The sequence below is a fragment of the Colletotrichum gloeosporioides genome, assembly GCF_011800055.1.
Source record: "Colletotrichum gloeosporioides strain Lc1 chromosome Unknown consensus_55, whole genome shotgun sequence".
Taxonomy (NCBI): Eukaryota; Fungi; Ascomycota; class Sordariomycetes; order Glomerellales; family Glomerellaceae; genus Colletotrichum; species Colletotrichum gloeosporioides.
This window is the reverse complement of record NW_025544700.1, coordinates 383,573-399,305: the sequence shown is the minus strand read 5'-3', so window position 1 is coordinate 399,305 and position 15,733 is coordinate 383,573. Positions and strand designations below refer to the sequence as shown.

General features: G+C 54.9%; 4 protein-coding genes across 4 annotated transcripts; all 4 read left to right on the top strand.

Moving 5' to 3' along the window:
- Positions 1-793: 793 nt before the first annotated feature.
- On the top strand, positions 794-2,219 carry GCG54_00013398 (Syntaxin-18; the record flags this gene model as incomplete). Its single annotated transcript, XM_045413252.1, has 4 exons — positions 794-881; positions 961-1,136; positions 1,196-1,920; positions 1,979-2,219. The coding sequence occupies 4 exons, from the start codon at positions 794-796 to the stop codon at positions 2,217-2,219; spliced, it is 1,230 nt and encodes a 409-aa protein (XP_045262448.1).
- A 2,116-nt stretch (positions 2,220-4,335) lies between these two features.
- GCG54_00013397 (Aspartate aminotransferase cytoplasmic) lies at positions 4,336-5,982 on the top strand (the record flags this gene model as incomplete). The annotated part of the gene is made up of 2 exons (XM_045413251.1): positions 4,336-4,641; positions 4,912-5,982. The coding sequence occupies 2 exons, from the start codon at positions 4,336-4,338 to the stop codon at positions 5,980-5,982; spliced, it is 1,377 nt and encodes a 458-aa protein (XP_045262447.1).
- Positions 5,983-9,505: 3,523 nt separating this feature from the next.
- On the top strand, positions 9,506-11,485 carry GCG54_00013396 (Sugar transporter STL1; the record flags this gene model as incomplete). The annotated part of the gene is made up of 7 exons (XM_045413250.1): positions 9,506-9,716; positions 9,780-9,959; positions 10,011-10,131; positions 10,185-10,325; positions 10,392-10,672; positions 10,738-11,280; positions 11,337-11,485. 7 exons carry the CDS (start codon positions 9,506-9,508, stop codon positions 11,483-11,485), a joined length of 1,626 nt encoding a protein of 541 aa, XP_045262446.1.
- Positions 11,486-13,730: 2,245 nt separating this feature from the next.
- On the top strand, positions 13,731-14,897 carry GCG54_00013395 (uncharacterized protein; the record flags this gene model as incomplete). The annotated part of the gene is made up of 4 exons (XM_045413249.1): positions 13,731-13,814; positions 13,876-14,160; positions 14,223-14,549; positions 14,616-14,897. 4 exons carry the CDS (start codon positions 13,731-13,733, stop codon positions 14,895-14,897), a joined length of 978 nt encoding a protein of 325 aa, XP_045262445.1.
- Between the last annotated feature and the right edge of the window lie 836 nt (positions 14,898-15,733).

The window sequence follows — 15,733 nt, the reverse complement described above, 5'->3', positions numbered from 1 at the left end:
AAAGACTGAAGTCGGTGTGAATATCACGAGTTCAAGTGAGATGAATGAAAGTAGCTGTACTGTTCAATTCGCTACGCCACCGTCGATGAAGTCAGAAACAAGACAGCGTCAACACAACACACAAAACACAGGACAAGATCCAAGATAAGAAGAAAGAACCAAACACCAATAGATCGACCTTCCCTTCATGTAAAACTTGTCGTCGGTATCCGTCCGTAAGCGGGCCCTATTCCCGCCCACCGGGCCGCCATGAATGATGTTATTTCCGCCCTGGATCGCCTCCACCACACCCTGGAAAACCGGCACCTGCGCCGTTCGCCATTGCGGCTCTCGTGATTCGCCCGGTCCGGCCCATGGTGTCCACCACGCCCGCTGTTTTGGGCAAGTGGTTCTGTCTCGACCGTCTGGCATTGACCGCGATGCGACAACCTTGGTGCGGTATCGGGGGTTGGATGAGCGTCGAGCTGACTCCAGCTCTGCTCCATTGATTTTTGTTAAGAAGCACATGGTCACTTGACCAACTGGTTCCTGTCGTGCAACGAGTACGAAGACCGATTTCGGTTCATCATTGTGGCTCAGTTGTCTGTCATCAACGTCTATGAAGGGACTCTATGGCCAATATGCATGTTGAAACTGGTGTCGAAATGTTTGACCGAAGTCTTCTTCGGCGGCGAAGCTTCCTGGTACCGACCCGGGTGGATACTGGGCCGTGCGCTTTGCCGATCACGGTACCGAAGCTGCCCCGGTAAAACTCGCCTGAGCACGGCCACATCTGCCATAGGAGTCAAGCCACATGAAAAGCCACAGGAAGATACTGTGGCTGGTGCGCCCAACGGCCAAAGCCACGTCATTGGAGAACAGCTTGCCAATTCCAGGTCGTGGTGGAATGTCGATGGCCTCTCACAACGTTGCTGCTCGACTGCACTCATGACACACGAATAGCATGTGCACCGAAAACAGGTGATATACCCTTCAACTCCCTCGAATCTGTCATCTGGCCGACCCCAGCTACGGCCGCAATGGACATCACACCAGTCTTCAACGAGCTCCTCCGGAAGCACAATGCGCCCCCCGTCACCGAGAAGAAGCTCAGTCTCGAAGCGATTGACGGCTTCCTGAAGGAGGCGTACAGAATAGTCAGTCACACTATCTCTCCCTCAAATCACCCAAACCCAACTGATCCCCTTCCCCGCAGAACTCCCACATCACAACCCTCCACAAGGAGCTCAAAGACGTCCGACAAGCCTACCTCTCCACCGCCCAGCCGCGGCGGCACGTCCGCACCAACACCGGCAGCAGCAGCCTCAAAGAAGCCCAGCAACAGCCTCTGACGGACCGGCAGCGCGAGGACATTGACGCGCGCGCCAAGTCGATGCTGCGCGAGCTCAACGCGTCGATCCGCGCGCTCGACGAGACGGAGCAGCTGCGCCGCGAGACGGAGGCGGCGGTGATCCGCAAGACGCACGTGCGCGGGCTCGGCGCGCTGGGCGCGTGGGCGGCGGGCGCGGAGGTCGCGGACGCGCGCAAGTCGGCGGAGCACGTGGCGGCGGAGGGGAAGGCGCGGGACGTCGGGCTGCACCGCGACGGCGTGCTGTGGAGCCTGCGGCAGGCGCTGCAGCTGTGCGGGCGGACGCAGCAGGACATGATGGAGGCGAGGCTGACGCGGGAGATGGAGAAGAACAGGAGCGTGCTGGCCAAGGCGGGCGGCGGGGCGATGCCGGAGCTGGGTGGTGGGTTCTACGAAGCGATGAAGAGGGAGAAGGAGGCGAAGAAGGGAGGGTTTGATACGGCGACGGGACTGCCGCCGGATGAGGGGTCCTATGATTTCAGGCAGGACCTCACGGAGGAGCAGATTCAGATGTTTGAGAAGGGAAATCAGGACATGCTGCAGCATTACAACAGCACGTTGGACAAAGTCAGGTACGTGGCATGGGGGTTCCTTCTCAAGACGGCATTGCTAACATGGGTGTTTGCGCAGGACGGCGGAGAAGTCGTTGATTGAGATTGCCGAGCTGCAGACGTTGCTTGTGGGCAACCTCGCGACGCAGTCGGCGCATATCGAGCAGCTGGTGTCAGATTCGGAGAACATCACGGCGGACGTTGGCGGTGGTAACAAGCAGTTGAAGAAGGCGACGCAGAGGCCCAGTGCGGCGAGGTACACCTTCTTCGCGTCGGCGGGGTTATGCGCGTTCTTGATCCTGTGGGATTTGGTCATATAGATACTTCAACTGCCTCACGAGGAGGCTGTAAAAATACACATCAATGCTCAATATCGCGTAGCATGTTCGAAGTAAGCTGGGGGATGGCGGGGAGGCTGGCATGTGAAAGCATGGGGTCTAGCGTCACATGCCGGATGGAAAGCCCCGACCAGGACCAGGTGACCTCTGGCATCAAGCCATGTCGATTTATTGACGGCGAACCTGGACCGGTTCCCTTCAGCCCGGCCATAGTGTGATGATGGCCATTATCAAAAGGCGTTGCAAATGCGCAGAGCGATGTTGCGGTGTGCACAGTGTTATGTGCGTTGGCTGGCGGGTTCGTCGGAGGTGCCACAAGACGGAGCTCTATCGGCGTCTGGGCCACGGCACTTGGAGCTGTTGGGAAGCGAGCTTCTGATTGGCGCTGTTAACTGCGTCAAAGTAGGTACATCTGATGTGCGAAACAGAACGGGGGGTTCTCATCCAGGCTGTGGGAGGTGCTCGGCGTCGTAATCCCGTGGAGCCGGGTGATGTGTGAGGGTAAATGGGCTATGAAAGGAACTGCCTGTGATTGCAGCGTGTGCAGAGTGCCGCAGACATGTTGTGTAAGTTGGTGTCAACTTGCACGAGATGGGATGATCTTCAACCGTTCTTGTCAGGGCGTCCCGCAGCTTGCACTCGCTGCATTGGGTTCTGGGGAAATGTCCGGAGAAAGACGGGTCGCAGTGACTAGAACGAAAATGAATAAAAGGCAAAACATCAAGTGAACCATGTGTCGAGGCACCTTCGAGTCGTGCCATGGCCGTTGGGCGGCAGAGAGAGTCAGTCATGGGGGCGGCGCTGCTCCCGAGACCTCGGCCCATCCGCAACAGTGACCTCACGGCTCGAGCTTGGGGAAGCCGGCTGCGGGAGGATAAGAGAGGGCGCATTCCCCCCCGGCGGGCCCTGCAGCAGCATCATTGTGATCGGAGTTGTCCCGTAATTGAACAATCCCGTTTTACCTGCACACGCACTTTGCAGAAAACGATTCCCGATAGTCCCCCGACACTTCGCCGATTCTGCCTCTGCCCAGCCGGCATCTCACTTTTCGGTGTCCCCCTCTATCAACGCGCTGTCGGATATTATCGTCAAACAAAGACAGACTGATTCTCATCAACGGGTTTCTTCTCCCTCTCACTGTGTCCAGCCAGCCAGCCACCCCGAATCCGCAAATCAAGCCAGCCAAGACAAAGACAGCCCACAACCGCCGGCTGTCCGCGCCCGTTTCGAGTAACAGGTTACGAAATAGCTGCCCGCAGGCTGTGGATACCTATTACTCTGTATTACCCTCGCTGCCGCATCACCTGGCCGTACCTGTTTTTTTCTTGCCTCCAGGGCTGGAATTCCAATCCCGTAAGCCGTAAGTTAGGTAGCCAGGGCCCCCGTTCCCCGATCGTCCGAGCAGCCCCCGTAACGAGGCCACCCCGTTGTGCGTCTGTGTCCGTGTCTGTCTGTCTGCCCTGTCTGTTTTGTTTGGTCCTGCATCAGCCAAACCAAACAGTGCCTATTTTCTGCAGCTCTTTTTCTGGCTGTAACTGCACCTGCAACGCAACTGTCTGCAACGGTCTGTAACTGACTACCTTACCTTAGGTGCTTAGCTACCTTACCTTCTTTGAGTACCTTACGCCTCTTCACCAACCACCTTACTACGCAGTACCGCAAATCTGCAACACTCGGCGAGACACCGCGTGCAGCCCCAAGGTGAGCAACCAGCAAAGTACCTCCTCTATCTGGGAGGAAGTCCTCTTACATCGTCATCCCCGCCCCCGTGGTACATCTCTTACCTCACCATCCCACCTCGTCCCCAGGTACTTGCTCAGGCTCCCCTAGCCAATCCTTGGATTGTGCAGTAGCTTCCCCCGGCCTGCAACAAGCTGCCCGCTGCCATGGAGGCGCATGTCCGCTTCTACCTCCCTTTCTTTCTACTTGGTCACTCCCTATGTCCCGTCCTTTTCCCCGGTTGGCGCCTGTAATCGCAAAGCCTCCCATTCGCCCGTCTAAATCGTACCACTTCCTGATGCCATAATAATAACAACGACCCCAGGCGACCCTTCCCTCTGACTCGTTCCATCTCACGAAAGCTCCGACACCACTGAAAATGCCGGGTGACTCCTCGTCGTCTTCTTCTGCATTTTCTCTCTCTGCTTCCTCCTCATCCTCATCCTCCTCCTCTCCCCAGACAAACTCTACCCTTTCGAGAATACGCAACATTGCACAGCACATCATGGCGCCCGTATCAACGACAAACTTCCCCGCCAGCACGGTGCCCCAAGCTCCCGAGGACCCCCTCTTCGGCTTGATGGCCGCCTACAGGGCCGACCAGAGCAAGGACAAGGTCGACTTGGGCATTGGAGCTTACCGCGATGACAACGCGAAGCCTTGGGTCTTGCCCGTCGTCAAGAAGGTGCGTTCCTCTCTGCTGCTGCTTCTCACAGCCTCTCAACCCGTTTCCGTGGCATTTTTCTGTCGTCACGAACCCTCCGGCCCACCCGCAGAAAAGCTCAGCTGCGTCACCCGGCAGCCGCAAACCGGCTGATGCGATGGGTGCACCACCTATTTTTGACGAGATTTCCCCTCATGCCGCCTCCACTTCCCTTCCTCCCTGAGCCCCTACCTACCTCAGCCCCTAACGTGAATCCACCCCCGCTGACCCCGCCATGATGCAACTGCACAGGCCGACGAGATCCTCCGCAACGACCCTGAACTCAACCACGAATATGCGCCCATTGCCGGTATCGTCAGCTTCACCTCAAAGGCCAACGAGCTAATGCTCGGCGCCGACTCGCCCGCCATCCGCGAGAAGCGCACCACCTCCGTCCAGACCATCTCCGGCACCGGTGCCGTCCATCTCGGCGCCCTCTTCCTCGCCAAGTTCTACAAGGGCAACCGCACCGTGTACATCTCGAACCCGACGTGGGCGAACCACAACCAGATCTTCGGCAACGTCGGCCTCCCCATCGCCCAGTACCCCTACTTCTCCAAGCAGACAAAGGGCCTCGACTTTGACGGCATGAAGGCCGCCATCTCCGCCGCCCCCGACCGCTCCATCATCCTCCTCCACGCCTGCGCCCACAACCCCACGGGCGTCGACCCGACCCAGGAGCAGTGGAAGGAGATCGCCGCCCTCCTGCGCCAGAAGAACCACTTCCCCTTCTTCGACTGCGCCTACCAGGGCTTCGCCTCCGGCAGCCTCGCCCGCGACGCCTGGGCCGTCCGCTACTTCATCGAGCAGGGCTTCGAGCTCCTCATCGCCCAGTCCTTCGCCAAGAACTTTGGCCTCTACGGCGAGCGCGCCGGCTGCTTCCACTTCGTCACCGCCCCGGCCTCCGACGCCGCCGACACCACCTCCCGCATCGCCTCCCAGCTCGCCATCCTGCAGCGCTCCGAGATCTCGAACCCCCCGCTGTACGGCGCCCGCGTCGCCAGCACCGTCCTCAACGACCCCGCCCTGTTCGCCGAGTGGGAGGACAACCTGCGCACCATGTCCGGCCGCATCATCGAGATGCGCAAGGTCCTGCGCGCCAAGCTCGAGGAGCTCGGCACCCCGGGCACCTGGAACCACATCACCGACCAGATCGGCATGTTCAGCTTCACCGGCCTCAGCGAGGCCCAGGTCCTGAAGCTGCGCGAGGACGCCCACGTCTACATGACCAAGAACGGCCGCATCAGCATGGCTGGTCTCAACACGAGGAATGTCGAGTACTTTGCCAAGGCCGTCGACAAGGTCGTTCGTGAGTCGCAGTAGACGATGTATGTGCGTTATGGGGGCCAATTGGGACCCGGGCTGCAAAGGCGGCCCGAGGATTGGGAGGAGCTTTTTTGAAAGACTTTACATGACCGTCTGATGAACAGATTGACGGCCGAAGGGACATACGGCAGGAAATGGAAAAAAGAGAATAGATTTCCCAGCTCTGGAGTATTCAAGCATCACGTCTTTTTTACTGCATCACTTTGGCATATGTTTGACATCTACGCGCTTACCTTTACTTTGGTCCAGTTTTGAATTTGCCATGATACGTCTAATCACGCCCACCAGACTGGAACATAGACCGTAGTTTTCTTGTCCGTGGTGCTGAAAATCCCAGAATGCGGCCCCGATCGTGGGGTTGCTCTCGTAGTCGTGTCGTGTGTGGCCAGATGCCCGCACATTTGCTCCAAAGCAGCTAAATCTCAGCGAGCTGCCCAATGTTTTCGACGAGTCGCATCGTGAAGCCTTTTTCTGGCGAATTTGTAGCCGTTCGTGAGACCGAGGGTATGTATTCACGAGAAGTTGCAGCTGCAATCTTTCAGGCTGGTCGTCTGGTTAGAATCCCAGTTCTCGGCTTTAGCAACTTGCGAGTCGAAAGTCGATCGGAAGATGTAATTGTTTTCGGCCACATGCTTTCTCCGTACGCTCTGATGAAGCTTTCTCTCTTTTAAGCGTTCAGGCGAGAGATCTATGTGAAGAATGGCTGTTCTTCATTCCTTTTTTTCTCGTCCCGGCAGGTCGAGCGTCGCAGGATTTCAATCAGTGTGGCTGGTATCGGGGGTTGCTGCAATCCAACATTCAAGAGCGAAACGGCCCGGGTCTGGAAGAATCAGCCGGTGAGCTTCTTCAGAGCTGAGCCGTCGGGTTTGGTGCCCGGTGGAAGTGGGAGTCGGGACGGTGATTGGCCGGTTCGGTCTCGATGGTGCGCCTTTGGCCAAATGGTTGTGTTCTCTTCTTTTTCTTTTTCTTTTCTTTTTTTCACAGAGCTTCCGACCAATCCTCATCCATCTTTCCCAAGTGGTAGTCGTCGATGTATGCCGGCTCGAACTGGCTCCTTTCAGACCTCAGATACAGCAGCATTCGCAGTCCGCAAGGCGCTCATCCGGTTTGTCCCCGAGTGTCGAGTCAACAGTCTAGTTTTCGTCTCGTAAGTGGCGTCCACGGTCGGGAATCCTCCTACTCTTCCGTTCCTTGGCGGACAGGTTTTTCCTAGGTGAGAGGAAAAGGACATGGGAGGACGGCGGGTGAGAAGTTCAGGGACGACGTCCCGGTTATCTACCCCGAAGGTCGAAGGAATCCCCCATGGCAATCGGCCCTTCTCTCGGGTGTTTACGGCTAACGGTATGCCCCATGCCGGCAGACGGGAGTGGCTGCGTACCCCTGCTGGTGTAGGTTTTGTGGGGTGTGCCTCCGTGATTTCACGATGCGGCGGTGGTTTGTTTGTCCCCTCTGCGATGAAGGCGTGGGTGACGCGGAAAGTATTGGCCGGAGTGTTTCTGCTAGGTATTCTGCTATTCCGCGAGGCGGAGTAGATTCCAGAGGGTAGCGGCCGAGTCAGAGGTTGTTGCGTGGTGAATATTGTGTGCCACCGGGAATGCGGTGCTGTCCTCCCCCGCAAGGAAATCTTTCTTTCCTGGTGTTTCTTCTGGCGGGGAGGAAGACGACTGGAGGATCTGCCCGAGTTTGCTGCCGCGATGGTGTGGTGGCTTTTGGCGTTGGGGAAAGTTGGAGGTTGCCTGTTACCCCAGCCGGGCAACACACCCTGCGATGTCATCCCGTCTTTCAGTCATGCTCAAGTTAGTGTTGATGACAGCCCAGTTCGACGGTGCGGTCCCCAGAATAACATTGGTGCTACTGCTATGTGGTGGAGGGCTAGTTTTATGCAAAAACTGCAGCAAATTTTCTTGCCCTTGTATTCAAACTAAAGAATTCAATGCAGTAGTACTCTCTCATGGTAAGGTTACATCTCCGCGGTTCCGTCAAACCGTTCTGCCGGGACAGCTTCCAGCAACGCCGTCTTGGGTCCATCCGTTCTTCCATGCGGAGTAATTGATCAGAGCAGTCCTCACCTGGCGATCCAATGGACCAGCATGCCACTTCAACCAGGATCTTGGCATGTCTGGCGATTTCGCAGGCGTACAGTCGAAAGGGTGGTTAATTCCAAAACCCAAAAAGAGAGCGTTGATCACCCCTCCTTGCACCCCTACCGCCTCAGCTAGACGAGCTGTGCCGCGAAGAGGCGCTCTCGGCAGAGGTCCGCATGAGCACACCTGCCTCAACCACCGAGCATCTTGCTTTTTTTGGTACGCATGTTCGGACTCATGTAAGCGCCATGCCGCTCTTCTGACATGGAGGCTTCATGACGCCCTGCAAAGGAGCACACATCGAGTAGACCATCATGCTCCAATATCACATTTGCCAAAACACCGCCTGAAAACAGATGAATCCTTTTCTAACCTGCCAGAAAGCTGTTGACAAGCAGTGCGGGAGGTGGTACGACAGAAGCCCGGCTTCCAACTCGGACTTCCGCCAGAACCTCGGGTATGATTCGCTCGAGGTTCGTCCCGAATCACCGAATACGGCCACCGTTCCCCGTTCTCGCCAAGCAACCCTCGTCTAAACCAACATCGACGTTGAGCCATTCCCCATATCCAGAGTTGGAGCTAGCCCGTTGCTTCGTCGTTCCCCCTCACGGTACACCAAACAAGATGCGGAGTTACCGCCCACCCATATTTTAAGCACAAACCATCCAACATCTGGCCATGTGAGCGCTGCCCATGGGGGAGAAACCCGTGTAACCATATGTGGGGGAGAACAGCTTCCCCCCCTTTCTTCCCCGCAGTCTTATTCTGAGTGGCTCCTTTCAAACCTGGAGTCGGAGGACCGCCGCTTGCGTTCCCTGGTTCCCCCGTCCAAAAAGCAAGTGAATGGAGACTCGAGATGCACCGCGCCGCCATCTGACTGGATGGATAAATGCAAACACCCCGGCCTCTTGGCACCATCCGGCTCTTTTTGCAATGTTCAATTTCATTTCGGGCCTTCAACCACCTGGGCTTCGCTTTGCACTCCCGTCCTCCCGCCTTAGCACGCCCTCCCTCGGGACTATTCTAAACCACACACCAACCAACCACCACCCATGCCCGGTACTCAATGTCGTTGCGTCTGCTTTTGGAGAAGCAGGTCAGACGGGAATCCGAGCATGGGGTAACACTGGCGGGTGTGATGGCATATAAAGCCAGACGGGGTGGGACCTCGTCGAGAAGACGCGTTGGTGTTGGAAATTGGATTGAGGAAGCTTGCGCACCGGTATCCGTAGCCTGCACAAACCCCAGGCCTTGGACGCGGCAGTATATACTCCCGTCTTGTATGAGAGCGGATATAACCTCTCTATCGGGCCCATCTCCCTCTCGCCATTTTCTTGTCCGCGATACTCTCTTCCTCTTCGCCTCGTCCGCCTTTTCGGACTCAGACCCCCGGAAATAAAACATCCAAAACCTTGCCGAGGCCTTGACCAACGACAATGGTTGCCATCAAGCGCGCCCAGGAGACCGGGGCCGCGGACCCCATCCTGACCCGCATCTCGGAGGAGGACAAGGTGCCGTGGTACCGGAAGCCGAACCTGCGATACCTCTACCTGATGCTCTTCCCGACGTGCATGGGCATCGAGCTGACGTCCGGCTTCGACTCGCAAATGATCAATGCGCTGCAGATCGTCGAGCCCTGGAAGGATTGTGAGTTGTCGCACGGAGGATGAGAGCTAGGGAAGCATCGCCGAGACTGACTGTGCCTGCTAGATTTTGGGAACCCCGAGGGCAGTCTGAAGGGCATCATCGCGGCGGCGTACTCGCTCGGAGCGATCCTCTCGCTTCCCTTCATCCCCATCGTCAACGACAAGTTTGGACGGCGATGGTCCATCTTTGGCGGGAGCTGTATCATGATCCTGGGAGCTCTGATCCAAGGATTCTCGCAACATGGTGTGTAATCTGCACCGCACTTACTGATCGTGATGGCTGATGCTCCAACAGTCGGCATGTACATCGTCGCCCGCATGATTCTCGGTTTTGGCATCCCGACCTGTATCGTCTCTGGCTCGTCCTTGATCGGTGAACTCGGATACCCCAAGGAACGTCCAGTTCTCACCTCCCTGTAAGCCATTTTCATATTCGGACACGTCCAGAATACAGCTGACAGCTCTGCAGCTTCAACGTCGCCTACTTTGTTGGCCAAATCACAGCAGCGGCCATCTGCTTCGGCACCAACAACATCGCGAGCAACTGGTCGTGGCGCATCCCGTCCCTGCTTCAGATCTGCCCCTCTCTCCTGCAAATCAGCTTCGTCTTGTAAGCCAGCCACATCCCTTTCCCGGCTCCCCGCTGAGGAAACTACCTAACATCGCGCGCCCCCAGCTTCCTCCCCGAAAGTCCCCGATGGCTCATCACTCAGGACCGCACCGAAGAAGCCAACGCGATTCTCGTCAAATACCACGCCGAGGGCGACCCCAACTCCGAGTTCGTCAAGGCCGAGATCGCCCAGATGAAGACCGTCATCACCCTTGAGATGGAGGCCTCCAAGCAGTCCTGGATGGACCTCCTCCGCACCGCCGGCATGCGCCGCCGCTGCCTCATCACCTCCATGCTCGGCCTCTTCACTCAGTGGAGTGGAAACACTCTCATCTCATACTACCTAGGTATTGCCCTTCCAAAACATCCCGTGGCGGCTCCCCAGAGTTTTGTTTTCTAACTACCCATCCAGGTGACCTCCTCGGCATGATCGGCATGAACGACTCCCTCACCAAGCAGAAGATCAACGTCGGCATCGCCTGCTGGTCCCTCGTCTGCGGCGTCACCGTCGCGCTCCTCGTGCGCCGCTTCCGCCGCCGCGTCATGTACCTCGCCTGCACCATCTCGCTGCTGCTCTGCTACATCTCGTGGACCATCTCCATGGAGCGCGCCGTGCACGCCCTCGACAACGACTACAAGAACCAGTCCGCCTCCATCGCGACCATCTTCTTCATCTTCATGTACTCGCCCTGCTACAACATCGGCTACAACGCGCTCACGTACACGTACCTCGTCGAGCTGTGGCCGTACGCGCTGCGCTCGCGCGGCATCTCCTTCTTCCAGCTCTTCGGCCGCATGGCCGGCTTCTTCACGACCTTTGTCAACCCCATCGGCATCAAGAACGCGAGCTGGCGGTACCTGATTAGTTACTGCTGCTGGCTCGCGTTCGAGGTCGTGTTTGTGTACTTCATGTTCCCCGAGACGGCGGGGCGCACGCTCGAGGAGCTGGCTTTCTGTAAGTTTTGGTATGTGATGAGTGTGAAGATGACGTGGCTGACCGTTCGCTCCCAGTGTTTGAGGACAAGGCTCTTGCTGAGCAGGCCAACGGTGCTGTTGAGAAGGTTATTCACCACGAGGACATGGAGCCGATTGGTGAGCGGAAGACGGCGACTGGCCAGGCTGAGGTTGTGGAGGATGTCACAAACAAGTCTAGGGTTTAAGTGACTCTACGAAATCACGGTTCTCAAGGATTGAAGGAGAAAACATGTGTATTTGTTGATAATAGCTCCAAATAATTGAGTGATTGACTTACGAGAAGCATCCTTGCTCATTAAGCTTACACACGTGAGGATGTAAGACGGACTACATCATGAACCTTAAGAATCTCGTTCTGACATCCAGTCATGTGGACGGCCTCTTGGAGGTATGGAACGTACCTTTTTCAGTGAATTGAGGCGAGCTGCATAATTCTTTGCCGCATCGAATACGCTTGAACTAGGGAAGACCGCATTGAATACCGACATCAGTACTTCTTCTCCGTAGCGGGTCTACGTTCGGGGAAGGTGGGGCCGTGGATTCGGAGCCGGCTGCGACATCAACCATGAGTTCCGTTCGGCGAGGTCGAGCAGAAGAAGCTCGGGACAAGGCACGTTACATTGAGCACGAATATATTCGATAAGATTTGGGCAAAACAAATAGATTGGAGGAAGGAAAGCAAAAAAGTCTTGGTCGGCGTGGCATGGCCATCATGGGGGCAAAAAGCATCATCCAACGCACGCCAAGTTCTCCACAGACAACAAAAAAAGATATCTCTCTCGCCCGGAATCGAACCAGGGGCGCCACCGCGACAAGGCGGCATGTTACCATTACACCACGAGAGACTTCATTGCTTGTTGTTGAAAGAAATGGTGATAAGAGTAGACTATGTAGGTTCGGGGAGTGACTCATTGCGGCAAGGTGAGACGGAAGGACCACAAGGTAAGTCGTGATTATTGACTTCCAGCTTTTCTCCGTCAGCTTACCTGTACGAACTACCTCTTGGCTCTTCCGAGTGGGAACCTCATTAGATTACTGCTCAGAAAGGTAAGCGTGGTTCCCAGTTCAGGCTTACAAAGCAAGCTATAGGCTACCTTACGTGAGGCAAACTTATGAATTTGAATGCCTAATTCCAGACATTCAAAAAATCAAAAGCTGACAGCTCCTTACAAATAAGCCTGTGATGTTTGCTTTCTCATGAGACACAAGTGTAGGCATAGAGACTGAGAATATGTAATTTACGTCCGCGGCGCCGTTCGGACCCGGCCGGCGCCGTTGGTGTTCCGCCAGTCTATCCGGCCACGGCCCGCGTTCGACTTTGCAAGTGCGAGGGTTTGCTTGCTAGCAGGAACGTATAGGGTTTTTGTATTGCTTCCCTTAACCGATAGAGGGCACAGGCCTAAGTGCCTATACAGTGTTTGCCGAATTGTGCCCGAGAACGGGGTGATTTTGCCGTATTCCTTTCGAGCCTTTTGAGGAGGGGTAGTTGCGTCGTAAATGCAAACTCAATGCAATCTAATGTTCCATGTCTGCACATGTACAAAAGTTGTGCCTCGACTATAACTCCCGCCCTGGACCGGATATACCCCGTGAACATGACTGCTAGAGAAAGGCTTCTCAGTTAAATGACGATACTCTTAAGGCAAAAGAAATTTCATCGTTACCCTTATCCAAGATCACGAGATGCAGTTGCAAAAAGAAAAGAGGACTCTCTCTCGCCCGGAATCGAACCAGGGGCGCATCCGCGACAAGGACGCATGTTTCCACTACACCACGAGAGATGATTTAATTCTTGTTGTTGGGATCAAGGCCGAAAGATAGGCCTATGTAGTGAGTCAAGGTCACTAGAGGAAACGGAGGGATGCAAAGGTTGGTCGTCATGGTTGCCTTCGGGATCTGACTCACACGCTGTGTCGAAGTCAGCCACCATCAAAGCAAGCCACACCGGACGCGACACAGGCAGTTCTGAGATATCTTCAGGGTTTTCAAGATAGGAGAGGTGTCTGAAATAGCAGAAGTTAGCATGGTAGTTACATCTAGCAGGTAGGTAGTAGCACATAAACCGGTGGACTTGGCGTTTGACGATGCGGCCCACAGAGCCAACTCCGCACATTCTTACAAATCAGCGGCGGACTTTCACTTGGGACCAGATTAGCAGTAAGAATTACTGCGGGAATGGCTCCTGATAGATCATGCGGTCTATCATGAGCTTCGTATTTCGCTTTCGCTTTCGCTTATACAAATCAGTTGCGGACTTGTATTCGTAGCTCCGTTCAATTAGCGTTGATAGTGTCCATGCCCTGCGACTTATAAGTACTGACAACTTCAACTGTATTCAATTTTTTGATTGATTTGTTATTGACTGTTATCGGGACTGAGCAATAGTCTTCGAATTTCTTACGAATCGCCTACTTACATACCGCAGACAACATGAAGGTCGCTATCGTAGGCGGATCAGGGGAGACTGGCACCGCTATCATCAACGCTCTTTTTGAGTCTGAAATCCCAGACTTGGTATCACGCCCCCCGTTCCAAATTTCCAGTTGTCCCTGAGACTTACCACTTGTGAAACCAGAAAATCATCGCCCTTGTCCGACCCGCTTCCGTCAAGAAACCCAACGTTGTCGCCCTCGAGAAGAGGGGAGTTGCTATCGCCAGTGTTGACCTGGAGGGCCCCAAAGCTGAGCTTGTCAACGTCCTTAAGGACGTCGACGTCCTGATCTCGACTATCCACGTCAGCGGACTGGGAAGCCAGATTCCCCTCGCCGACGCCGCCAAGGCCGCCGGCGTGAAGCGATTTGTTCCCTGCTTCTTCGCCACCGTCGCGCCTCCCAAGGGCGTGTTAACACTGCGCCAGCTGGTAGGAAGTTTCTAGCAGAATGTACATCCCGAAGTCTGTGCTAACTCTTGTGCCTGGCATAGAAAGAAGAAGCTCTCCTCCACGCAAAGAAGATTTCCCTCCCCTACACCGTCATTGACGTCGGCTGGTGGTACCAACTCAGCATCCCGCGCCTCCCCTCTGGGCGTATCGATTCCGCGACGCCTTTGCCGGTCAACTTCATCGCCGGAGATGGCAACACTCCATCTGCGTTGACGGATGTGAGAGACGTCGGAAGGTTCACTGCTCGCATCATCGCCGATTCTCGCACCATTAACAAGATGGTTTTCGTCTATGGTGCCGTTCTCTCCCAGAATCAGATCTTCGACATGCTGGACAAGATGAGTGGCGAGAATACCAAGCGTGATTACGTGAGTGTTTGCCGACAGTGAATTGGTGGATGTCTGAAACCTGACTGACCTACATTTCTTTTACAGATGTCTGTTGAGGCTATGGAAGCCGTTCTGGCTGAATCTCTGACAGTGGGTGCCATTAAGGAAAATGCTTTTGATCACAGGATGAAGATCTTTTACGAGTACTGGTACTCGATGGGCGTGCGAGGAGACAATACCCCAGAGTATGCCGAGTTTCTCGGGTACATTGACGGGACTAAGCTGTACTCAGAGTTTAAGCCCATCGCCTTCGAGACTTTCCTCGGAGAAGTTCTTGATGGGAAATCGATTTCCATTTATGACAGTCTCAAGGATGATTTGCGATAGGATACCAACAAAATCTCAGGCCTTAGCCTAGCGCCATACGGATGACTAGAAGGGAGCAAAGACCAGTACTTAGAGATGAATTGTTGTTTTATTGTACCAAGAGCCCGAAATGTCATTTGGTTTAGTGATCTTTTGGCGCGATTTGGCAACCTTCTACGATACGGCAATGTGCAGCATGCTACGTAAGACACCAAATTGACACTCATATAAGGACTTGAAGGTGCTTAGACTTTTCGATCGAAATTCTATTCATTATTTCCCGAAACGTCTTTTCGTTTTTCATTAAGGGCTTAACAGACTGCTCCGCTAAGCCTTGTGGTGCATTTGCTATGTCGTTGACTCATCAGTAGATATAGGTGATAAAGCATCCCTGCTTCCAATTTTGTCGATTAAATTATTGCTTATGAGGTGTGCTCGTCAGACAGGTCACTGCAGTGAACCTTTGGCAGTATGTCAGGTGAATAAAGGATTCTGCCTTGGGTGACAAGTCTGACCGCTGTGGAACACCATTGCTTCCGCTGACAAGGATTCCATTGGCTGTCGCCCTGGAGCTGAACGCCCGATACTTGCGATTAAATGAGGATAACTGGCTGAGATCGCCAAGCAATGCATCGCTTACCCCTCATTGCTGTGCCTCGTATTTTGCATGTTGTTCAGCCTACGTACGACAAGGCACTGCCTCGCTTGGAAATCAGACTCGTGGTCGAGACAACATATATCCAGGTTGCGCCACCAGAGCCCTACTGTATTTCCCATCTCCTGAGACGGGTTCTACAGCCTCATTTGCCCCCTTTATGTATTAGCTCATCCCATCCTCTTTGATGACTGCCCGAACA